At 37.0% G+C, this 12500-nt stretch overlaps 1 protein-coding gene across 1 annotated transcript in view; it reads left to right on the top strand.

Annotated features, from left to right (window-relative positions):
- Positions 1-10113, top strand: part of LOC126833605 (zinc transporter ZIP11) — a 40356-nt gene extending 30243 nt beyond the window's left edge. The window contains exons 5-7 of the mRNA XM_050565034.1: positions 4842-4940; positions 7350-7508; positions 9838-10113. Coding sequence (XP_050420991.1) covers positions 4842-4940; positions 7350-7508; positions 9838-9916 — 337 coding nt within the window. The 3' untranslated portion in view covers positions 9917-10113. The remainder of the gene's footprint in view (positions 1-4841; positions 4941-7349; positions 7509-9837) is intronic.
- The last annotated feature ends 2387 nt before the right edge of the window (positions 10114-12500 follow it).

Here is a 12500-nt window from a genome sequence, read left to right as displayed (position 1 = left end):
GTTCGAACCGTTGCATTATAAGAACCTTGTTTTGTGCGTATGCCGCGCGGTAATCTTCTAGTCCAAGATATCTATTTTCCGTCTTCGTTCTGCTATTTGGAATTTTCCCATGTGTGAGGGCACCTCCTCGGAATTTGTTTACGTTAGTGTGTTATCGAGCAATGTTAAACACCTACACCCAATGCCTTACTGAATTGTATTTTTGGCCAAGAATCGTCGGATAGGCACCGCCGCTGCTGCACGTGACGATTCAAAACGTTATTTGTTTACGCCGTGACTTATAATAATATCATATCGTTTCATTACCATTTCGATCACGAATTACCTAAGTCGAGCGCAAAACAAAAACTATAAGCAAAAGATTGGGCGTGGGACGTGATCGGAATGATTATTTCCGGCAACAGCAAATGATAGAAAACCGTTCGGCCGCGGTTGAAAACAAAACATTGTATATCAATATATAATAATGACGTTGATTCTCAATAATAATTTGTCACAGGCAAAACTAATGTATCAATTGACAATGCCAGTTTACCAATGCATAGTTCTTGAATCTGAAATTCAAAACAACCAACGTCGAATCAAGCATTATCTGATATTATATATATATATATATATATATTACAATCTGTGGCAATACATAATGGTATTAATAATAATCAAATATCGGTCTTGGATCGAGTGTCCTATTCCTTGATCGTGTGTGTCTTACATTAACAACAGTTGAGGGCTTTTTATGAAAATAACAAAAAAAAAACCACGTTGACCTAAGGATTATATTTCGTTGTGGCACGAAAGCGAACAAAAGCGATTAACGGCGGTTGTTGATGTATTTAAACCAACATGGAGTCTAAAATCTAGGAAAACAAAATTATTTAATAATACACGACGAACTCTTTAACTTCATTTTAGAAGGCAAGGTGTTGGGTAAAGGACTAGGCGTGTCTGTTCTTATTATGACATAATATAGCAAATGATCGAGTTATCAGAAATCGAAGGAAGCTGCTAATGACTGGCACAAAAATAGCGCTTCAACGACAATATCAAGCGTCAAATACGATCAAAAGATGTACCACTTAGATCATTGGATCCTCAACCGGTATCTTTTAAACGATTAAAACGCGCGTTTAATATGATATTATTTTTGGTTTGAAATCCAAATGATGGATTTTACTCAGTCAAATATAATTACTCTATAGCGTGACTTTTGTGTAATAAATCTGCTTGAAGAATGTCTAGAGATTGATCAAGCCTAACGCCAGTACTGGATTTGGACATTTTAAAGCCATGCAGGAGCAAAACTGCAGAGGGTAGATCATTTCTGCTACTGCGTTTACACACCTCCCAAACGTTTATCTTGACTTATTATGTAATGGACCCTTGGCATTATAAGCAGTGGCTTGTGTTCGAAATGGTATTGTAACTCAGAATAATAACAAAGACTTTCTTCGTGGCAGTGGTGGAAGCATGGAAAGTTTGCTGTACTCGTCCGTGTGTTTATTGCCTAAAAATGACGACATTCATGTAAATAAATACTTTAACTTGTCAATACTCAATAGTTTAACGTTTAAAAGATCAAAATTAAGTATAATAATCAAATTATAAATAGTCGTTCAAATATATTTACGAGGCGAGTGTTTAAAAAAAATATGTTATTCTGTTTTGTTTACATATCGGTGGTCCTTCTTTGGTAAGCTCTGGAGACGCCCTTGCATTAAACAACAATATTTACTCACCATTATAGTTTATACCAACACTTATATTTAGATTATAAAAAGTTATTTATAATTTACGTTTAATAGCCGATTCAAAATATGTCTGTTATTACTTTGTTGTTAAAAAAAAGACATTAGACATTACATTTTTTTTTTAATTATCTACAAAAATCGAATTATTGATAATTATTTATAATGTACCTACTGCAGCGTCGGAGAGGTCCATTCATGCGAGCTCCGTAGCATTTCCAACCCGTGTGAAGTTATGCAACCACGCGTGCGTTTTTTTTTTTTATTATTATTATTATGTTATCAATAATCGTCCGTCGCTGATCGCCAGGCTGTGCTTATGTGTGCATATATATATATTATAATATAATATATTTTTTTTATTATTATATTATATGTAGGTGAAGGGTTATCGTCATCGTCATCATCATCGACCTCATCTTTGTGTATAAAATATATGTATGTTTTTCTTCTCTTCTTTATTCATTCTTTTCTCGGCATTCCGGTGTTTAACTGGTTAAAATATACATAGACACACACACACACACAGACTTATCAATTGCCTCGACCGTGGCATACACACACACATGCGGTTCATTCACATGGACCACCGCCTCTGACGCCGACCGACCGTATGGGCGACCCGTTACACGACGGGCAACGTATCACGTTAACGGTGTCTCATGACTATATATATATTTTTTTTTATTACCCGTTAGTCCACCCCCTTCGTGTTGGTCCATGTTTGCTGGTCGAACCCATTGCCCGGGGGATGATCATTACATTCAAACCGTTGTTATCATAATAAAGTCTATCTTGTCTTCTTTCGGTGGTGACCATCTCGAATCAACCGTAGACGCAAACGACCGAAGTACGCTACCTACACTACACTACCCTTCGGGGCTATAACGATTTCAGTCGAAACACAATCGATCAGATCCGAGTAATGTGCCGGCTTAGCGTCGAACCTAAAAAAAAAAAAATGCGCTCTAGGCATTGAACTCGTTGTCTAAAAACACCGTGCCCGTCCCTCCATCCGCCCCAGGTAACGTTCGGTCGTTTCACGTTACCTTTTTTTTGCACCGCCAACGGTTATTTATAAAAGAAAACTGTTTTTATTTTATTTTCTATAATTTAAATTGCAGTCTAGATAAGGGCAAAAACACCATCGATCAGACCATAAAGTGATAGTCGGATTTTAAAGTCATTCGAAGGGACGGATTTTTAGGAATTAAAGTTAAATAAACTTCGCGTGGCTTAAAATGCGTGAGTTAAAACGTTGTACACCTAATTGTTCTAAAGAACGTGAAAGATTAAATGTGGTTTTGACTGTACTCGGCTCAAAGAGGTGTGATAGGATTAACGTCTCCTTGCGTGTTTTTTTTTACTGAACAAAACTCTCATATTTATTTTACCAACATCATTTCATAAGTAGTAGACTTTGAAAATACATTGTCGCGCCGTAGTGCTTGTGGTTTGAACTCATGTCTTTTAATACAATATCGTTGTACCGACAAATACATAACGATACTATCGCCTCGAGTCTGTGGCAATTAAATGAAAAAGTCAATGTTCGTTTTCAGAATATGGTGGAAGTGCCTATAGGGGTCCCACCAACGGTGGTGATACATTTTGGATGTCTCCACTGACAGTACGCTCATGTTATTTTTGCTCTCCGCTTTATCCATAACACGACCGTGTATGTTATTCCTGTTGCTATCCAGCAAAAAGGGTTTACACGTACATGGTGGTGGTATTGTGCGCAGACGGTCACCCCCACGACCGGCCTATCGTAACGGAGACTGTTCGGAGAAAAATTACCCAGTGCTCATAATAATAATATTATATTATTATGGGTCGATCGTCGTCGGCGACGGTGGGCACGTTGAACCGGGGCAACGAGATTTTTATCCGCCGCATTCCTCGCATTCCCAGAATATCTGTTCACTTGTTTCCATTCCGCTGTGCACACAAAACACACACATTCTGGAACGCGGGATCCTGCGGCTGCTGTTCCCAAAGGACCGCTCGACGATGCCAAATTATATTATTATAGTCATATTATTTTTAACCGATACACTACACATGAGTGGATGATTACCACACTTACCACTTGTTTCAAATTGTCATTACCACAAGAGGCATACACGAGAAAATACTTGTACATCGATGGCACAGTGCACAGGTGTAATGAGTGCAATTTTTTTAAGAAATCCAGTTATGCAACGTATTAGACGCCTTAAATAGTCTTCTACACGTTGTCAGCTAAATATTCGAATTTTCGTCTCTGAAACGCCATGCCAAGCTTAGTAAATACATAGAATAAATGTACATTATACATTTACAAACGTCGTTCTTGTAAATTGTAAACAACTATGACACCCGTTATACATTATTGGCTGATAATAAGAAATAATGTGTAAACACGTAAAGTTCTCGACATCTACCACTTCAACTACTCACCCTCCCCCCTTCCTCCCAACTAATGCTTGTCTTAATTCAAATTGACTATTTAAACAATAATATAGTCAGTGAACAACATAGAGCATCTTTCCATACTTTGTTCTTACTACACTGTGTTTAATATTGCCAATACCACCTTAACCGGTCAATTGGCGCCACCGAGGGAGCATCTTGGAGAACCCTTCTAAACGCTTCAATCCTCTACAGCATTTAAGTAAAGAAGACTTGCTTACTTGGGGGGTTATTTGAATTTGGTTTAACTGACATTTTTCAGAAGCTTTAAGGAGTTTTGAAGGATTTGAATATCCAATCTCTTTCTCTAAAAGATTGTCTTAGATGGCCTAGGCCATTTAGGATATTCGCGCTTGTATTTTGTAACACTCTAAGGACGATTTTTGATAAAGTGCTCTAAACATAACGTACTTAGAGGACCTAGTTAATGTAGGTGAATCGGTAGATAGTGTTCAACCGTACTTCTTTAAAAGCTTTGACCGCCGTTTTTCGCACATGCCAGCTGTTTTTTCTGTTATTACTACTTGTGTACTATATTAAGTGTATTATTACTACTTTGTCTGTCTAAATAATTATTTATTATTACTATTACTATTATTACTATTATTATTATTATTATTATTATTGTTCTTGTTGTTTTAGGAACCTTGCCATGGGAATCGGCATACAAAACTTTCCGGAAGGGCTGGCCGTCAGTCTACCGCTGCAAGCTGCCGGATGTTCCAAATGGAAAAGCTTTTGGTAAATACTACAGCCCTAGCCTTATTCTTACACTAGTAAACGCTCCCCTCGAGTGTTCAAAAGCGGTTCTTTTTTGTACATTTGGTCGTCGTCTCTTGTGACATTCTGAAAGCGGCTAAGGGTACGATAACCGTTTTTGTTTTTAACGTCATGTTCACATGCGCAGACCATTTCGACAGGCACGGCAAGTATACAGTCCGTGTGTTAAAACGGTGGACCGGTAAAAAAAAACCCATTTTTGTTTTCTCCGGTTTAAAACAACAACAACAAGCGTCGTACACCCGTCATTATGCATTGACAAAAATCGCATTGTACCTTATACACACACACACACACCGGGTCGGCCTGTGTCGTCGTATACACACGTTATACCTATATTGGAAAATAAACATTCTACAGGTCGCTTTTATGGAAATCCGGATTTCCGTCCCGCGGTGGGTTTCTACTTTCAAACGATATAATATGCCGACGACAATGCCATAAATCAAAAAGTCGAACGTTGCAAAAAAAAATACACACAATATATTGACTACATATCTATAGTTACATTTATCGGTATGTACGATTAAATCACACGGGTACGCCAATAAACGTAAAGAGAAAATCATTAGGTACGGTTATTATTAGACGGTATACAAAAATAATATATGTATGAACGCGACACGTTCGTTCCCCATGGGCAAAACAAAAAACGAAACCTACACCGAACGTAAGTCTCGATTGACATCGGCCGCAACGTCAAATGAAATCCTGTCGTCGCCATTTGTGTTTATATAATTATTATTTGTTATATTTTAAATCGAAAAACAACCAAAGACGGGCGACAATCGTTCGCCCTCGGTTATGTTAAACTCGAGGGGCTACCCAGGCCAGTGAACAACAACTGTCCGTGGGTCCAAGTAGGTATGGGGCAAAGTTTTGGGAATATTACGAATACGCAGTTGTCAGAACATTTGGTCGTTGATAATGCCAAATCAACTTTAATGATAAGTCGAGTATTATGTGTACCGGAATAAATCTGAAGACAGTAAGTAAAAAATACTCTTAAATGTATATATTTCGGTTTTATACGAAATGGGATGATGAGGGGGCAGACAATGGACATTGAGAACACTGGTTTCTGGTTGTTATTGGCTTAATTTACCATTTTGATCGATTGGGAAAAAAAAAATGATTCGCACAAGTGTAAATTAATTGACGCTATCACTATTGACATTGTGGCCCGGTAAACGTTATCAGCGTGTATCGTCATGTTGTGCAATTACATTTAGTCTAAAAATTAGTTTTGACTGTTAACATTTGTATAGAAGTATTATGTGCGCACTCGATAATCACAATGTATATAAAAAATTATAATATATTCAAATTTAACCATGTTTGAGTACTAATGTTTCTGATTAGTTTACTTTCAACAAATACAATAAATAAATACGGTCAGCAGGTACTATTTTAATTGAATAATTTAAATGGGTTAAAGATTGGGGGACTCGTTAATTTCTAATACAGTTAGTATACGATGATATTATTCAGAATACAAAAACCCAAAGAGATAACACTAATTCGCATGTTTTAAGTCGTTAACGAAAAAAATACTAAGAGATAGATAATAAAGTATTATTATCCAACGACTGTGTAGGATTTAAAAAACGGATCCTTTTTTTTTTTTGTATTTAAAATGCTGTATATTTGTCCATTTTCGTTTCAAATAAGATTATAACTTTTTTTAATTAATCAAATTAGTTCCAAATTTCTATAGAATGTTCTTTAGATAAAGTTCTGTCGATAAACGTTGACAAACCAAAAAAATATCCTAAAGTCTTTCTCTTAGAAGGGGTTGAAAGTTTTCCTTTGTTTTTCTTTTTCGAACGAAGTTAAAGAACTCAATGTCTGAAAATTAGATTGAATGTAAATCTAGAGCGTATATGGGTTTTTCAAAAATCTGTAGACATACTTTTTTTAAAAACCGCAAACCCCTCCACCCCGCCCCCCCCCCAAAAAAAAAGGAAAATTGTCGTTGTAAATTTCTTAGTTGCTATGTGTGAGTGAATCAACAGGTATGTGCGAAATAGTTTCAATATGTTGTTAATTACGATACAATATGAGAAACAAACTATTTAAGACGGACGATGATCAACCTACCCTGTAGGTATATTTTGTATAAAATACAATTTTAAGCATGTTATTGTTATTACAATGCTTTTACCGATATTTTATTTCTACCATCTACAGATTCGCATCGATCGCATTTATTATCACTTTCAGTTATCGTTATGATGATTTCCGTAGACCTGTGATTTCACGCGTCCCAATATTATGCTTCGTGTCTCCGCTATGCCCCGATCCCACTGTACTGTTTTTATTTTATTTATTCACTTAAGGTAAACCGTTTTTTTTTTATTTTTTACACAGGTACGGCCAGCTAAGCGGCATGGTGGAACCCATAGCCGGTATGCTGGGCATATTGGCCGTGTCCACGGTCCAACCGTTGTTGCCTTACGCCCTGGCATTCGCCGCGGGCGCTATGATCTACGTGGTCGTCAACGACATCATACCGGAGTCGAATTCCAGGTAAGTCGGCTTTTTCTTTTTTTACCATCTCCTCGGCACCTCTCGACCGTCGTCTGGCGGGCGGGTTTGCACCGTATGCGAGTCGACACACCCTCTCCATGCAAAAAGCGAGTGATAGTGTACAGCAGTTACAAAACTAGAAAATATCGTTCGTATTCTAAACGAAATAGTTATCACGTTATGATCAATCATATTATCATTATTTATGTGTATAATATATTTTATACTCTTCTGTTTTAACCCCCGGACACGTAGGTACGTTTTTCGCTACCCCGATGCCGCTGCCCGACTATTCGCCGTTGCATTGAATATCATATATTATATTATGTACGTACACGCATAATAATATTATTATTTATTGTACGTCTCTGACGGTTTCTCGCTCTCTGGGGGTCATATAACTGTAAAACTCTTGGTATGCAATCTCCGCCGTTGACGCCAGGAATGCAGTGTATACACACACACACACACACACATACTCATAATTCCTTTCGTCGTTAGCAGTGCACGCACTCGACAAACGGGGGCGAGCGGGTTTCCACGCGTGTGGCAGCCGCGACCTCTGCTGGCTACTACGGTTGTTTTTCGCGCACGAAGACCTGTCTGTGCTTCATGAATGGACCGCCGCCGTCACAACCAGATTATCGGGTTCGGACGCTTATTCAACCGTGTGGCCTTGTAACCGAAACACGGCGACAAAGTCGAGGCCGCGTTTGCGGCAGGGACCTCTAGCCCCCCCCCCCCATCCATCTTCGTTTTACCCTATCCGAACGCAGGGTAAAAAAAAAATAATAATATCCCGTTGGTGTTTGCGGTAAGGTCCACTCGCGAAAGCGGTCCCTTTCGGTATTGAAATTGTACAACAAAAAAAATATCGTTTCAATCATCCTGTTCCTTATCGCTTCAAATCCCCCAGAAAAACCGATGGTCGCCGTAAAAACGTTCCAATAAACACACTTAAGAGGACATCGCACTGGTGATTTTCAGTGGTAAAAACATGTTTGAGCAGACTGAAAATAACTCGCTTAATTTTAGGTTTAGAGTAAAAGCACCCATTATAAAATTAAAAAAGAACAAGACGGTGCGTTTTTTAAAAAAAATTCATTTTTTGAAAAATTACAGTCATTTAAAAATGTTAAAATAGTCGTTATTTCTAAACTATGTATTGAGCGCTATACTTAGAATAATGAAAAAACCCACCGTCTTGCTTTCCGAAATATTGTTCTCTTTTAATTTTATAATGGATGATTTTACTCTAAATCGAAATTAAGCGAGTTATTTTCAGTCTGCTTAAACAAGTAGAGATGAAAACACATGTTTAAATCGCTTTCAAGGATGCTGTGATCGTCTAAAAAATAAATTAACTACCAAAATAGAGTCTTAGTTATTGAACTAATAATTACACATTACAGTTTAACCTTTAAATTAAGATTTTGTAAAAAATTGCCTATACTTTACTCCTTAAAAATGGGCGGTGCGATGCCCTCTTAAAGCCAATTTCAGAAGAGTGAAGAGGTGTGTGATCATTTGCTATGAAAACTGTATTGGTAACTTGGTGGTTTCGGGAATGTAAAAATGGAATTTTAACGATACGGATCTACTGCCTTATTGTTGTGTACATTTTGGATAAAATTTTAAAGTACTGTGATGTGATGTGACTTTTTTAACAAGTCGGTTTTCACAAGAACACTGATAATACTGATATCACTGATAACACTCGTAATGTTATGGTAACTCGGGTAACTCGGTGGTGTTATGATTCGGGTTTGTTTTTCGAGAAAATATATATTTTGCCCGCCTTTCAAGCGTGTGTGACCACCTCTCTCTCGTCTAGTGCGACATTCCATTCGGATAGTGAGACGATAGGCCTTGTGTGTTACTACAATGTGCATTGTGGACTCGATATGGTGCCTTTTATAATAATATATGCTCTGTATTATATTTGTAGATTTTGCTCGGCAAAATTATTTAGTATGTGTAAAAAAAAACGTACAAGCCGGCGGCGCTTCCTCGGGTATTCGCACGGTGTTTGTTATAGTACTATGACGTCGTGATACAGTCATTGGTATTCGAGGCTTTTACAAACGCTACAAAATAATAATAATAATGAAAATAAAAAATAAACACATATTTTCTTTTTGTTGTTTATTCGTATTTTTGTATATTATTACAATAAACGACAACAGGCGTTTTGTACTCGACGCTTAAACGGTTCCATAACGTCGCGACACAGAGTCGTCGTTGTACACGGTGATAATAATAATAATAATAAAAAATATTATAATTTAATTTTTTTTTTCAATGTGTGTGTGTTTTTTTTTTGTTACAGCGGCAACGGGAAGCTGGCCAGTTGGTGTTGTATCGTGGGTTTCGTTGTGATGATGTCATTGGACGTGGGACTCGGTTGACTCGATTAGGTATTACCGTGTAAACTTTCCTTTGCATTTTTTCCTACAGAGTTGACCCAAATTTTGAAATTTTAGTTTGTTTTTTTTTTTTTGTAATATTAAATATCACCCACCTAAAATGATTTAACTCATGATTTATTTATCGTACCAAGTGTATTATTATTGACGATAATAATTTATGTATGAATACGTCGATTAAACACTGCGTTATTTAATTGATTTTTTTTTAACGTTTTAACACGAACGCGTACATTTAAAATGTATTCAAAGAAAAAACAATTATATTTTATAGTTATTTTGTTTCGGACTACTGCACCGACCGAACTCTCTCACACGTCATACTCGCGTGTATGTATAAAAATATTGGTAACATTACGATTAAGTCGACCGATGTTATTGATTCATGAATTTTCCATTGATAATTTATTATTATTGTAATAATACTCGGCTTGTGTGTGTACTGTGTTGGAGAGCGATAACGAGTCATTGATGAAAGCACGTGATCGTTTTAGTGTTCAGCTGTAAGCGACATTTTTAATTGTATTTCCGGTATGGTTTGCGAACGAGGAGACAGTTGTATGCCAGCAAAAGAAAAAAAAATATCCTTGAACTTTTTTTGAAGAGGGAGGGTAGTAGTAAACTAGACGAAAATGATCCCGATAGTATATGAAGGGCACAGGGGAAAAACGGTAGTTGTCACATTATGAAATTTTTTTTTTCAATTTATGCCAATAATATTTTTTGTTTATGTCAATAGATTGTTTAAATAAATACATTTATTGTTAGAGTAGCATTTAATGTGATTTTTTTTTGTTCTTATGTAAGAAGTAGAGGAATTCACGAACTTTGTTTTTGCTATACTCTAAAATTTTCATAATGTGACAACTACCGTTTTTCCCCTGTGCTCTTCATATACTTACATCCTTTTGGAATATTCAAACATTGTGGTGTTGCGGTGTATCATCAAATCGGAGACAACGTCGTTAAAATTGGACTTAAGTCGAGCTGATAAGTTTTCCGTCTCAATCGCGAAGCCGGTTTTAACCTACCAAGTGTACCATACCTACCGCAAGGTCATTAGTTTTATTTTGAAAATCCTAGCAAGGGACTAAATTACGGACCGCGGGCGCTTACCCTAACCAACCCTGTTAACACATTGAATTATGTAATATAGTACGCAGCCGTAGTATTGGGAACACACGTTGGCGCTTACATATTATAAGAAATGTACAAATATTATATATTATCATTATTATTGTGTATGTGTGTGTGTATCCGGTTGAGCGGCCAAAGAAAAAGGAGGAATATTATTATATTATGTGGATGAGATGTGTGTGTGTGTGTGTGTGTGTGTGTGTGTGTGTGTGTGTGCTATATAGAACACAGGAAGGCGGCTCGACCGGGTGAACGAACCCGCGTTTCCGGTGACGACTTTGCTGCCGCCACCGCTCAAACCGACGTCGGCGGCGGCGGCAGCAGCAGCAGCAACAGCAGCTGTTGTTTTTTTAAATGGCGAAGAAAAAAATTACTAGTCGCCGCCAGTTTTCTTTTTGCTTTTTTTTTTGCCTTCGTCTAAGATTACTGTATACGTATAGTACTAGTATTATATATATATATATACATATACAATAATTATTATACGATCCCGGTCGTCTTGACTGCTCGCACGACGATGACGTCGTGTCCCCTCGACCGAACATATTAGTATAATATTATAAGTTTATAGTACACATTGGCGGTGTACGGTATTTTTTAACTGGTATCCAGTGTGCACGAAAAACTAAAAAAAAACGGAAGTATATTCCAATTCGAATGGACAGTGGACGTAGACGGATAGGATGTGTAGATTAAACTGGACAGAAGAGGGGGTGGGCGAACTGCTCGTCATAACAATGTCTAAAGAGTTGTTTAATACATTACACAGTAACGATAGTAACCCGGATGTCCTTAATGTTAAGCATTTTCAAATGGGGAGAATTTCAAAGTTAGCATTTTTGTTACTGATTCACTTGCTCACTCACTTATCATTAAAATTATAAGGCACTTACTGTTTAGGTAGAAACGTGAAAATTGTCATAAAAGTATTTATTGTAGTGTAAGTAAAGGAAAAAATGTGAAAATTGCAATTTTTTCAAAATTAGTGCCGTTTTAAGAAAGTGCTAAATGCGTGAAGTTAAGCGTATGAATATTCATCTAATCGACAGATATATTAAGAGCAGATCTGATCACAATCTAGGCATTACTACTTTGATAGGCTGACTTTTTCGGGAGGTGGCCTGGAACTTGGCGCTTAGGTTTTTGTTGGGAATTATATTTTTTTAAAAATAAGGAAAATATTATAACAAGAACAACGATGCAAAACGAGAAAGGTACTACTACTAACACACAACACTATCTTTTGGGAACTTAAGCAGGAGTAAAGTTTACCTTCATATACATTTACCACACTCTAAAAAATTAATAGTCTTCTTCTCTTTCGGCTTATCCAGTACAACAGCTATGTGTTATCCGAATCCCTTGGCATTACATAAGTAAAGCAATTGAAAGTGTATTATTCGATTTCTGCAATATTTTTCTTTTCAAA

The sequence above is a fragment of the Adelges cooleyi genome, unplaced genomic scaffold (assembly GCF_023614345.1).
Source record: "Adelges cooleyi isolate 19-005CV unplaced genomic scaffold, UGA_ACOO_1.1 ACOO_flye_CR_arks_rails_tigmint_CR_PRNA_2, whole genome shotgun sequence".
In the NCBI taxonomy this organism is placed as follows: domain Eukaryota; kingdom Metazoa; phylum Arthropoda; class Insecta; order Hemiptera; family Adelgidae; genus Adelges; species Adelges cooleyi.
Note: the sequence above shows the minus strand (reverse complement) of the source record. Positions and strands in the feature narration are given on the sequence as shown.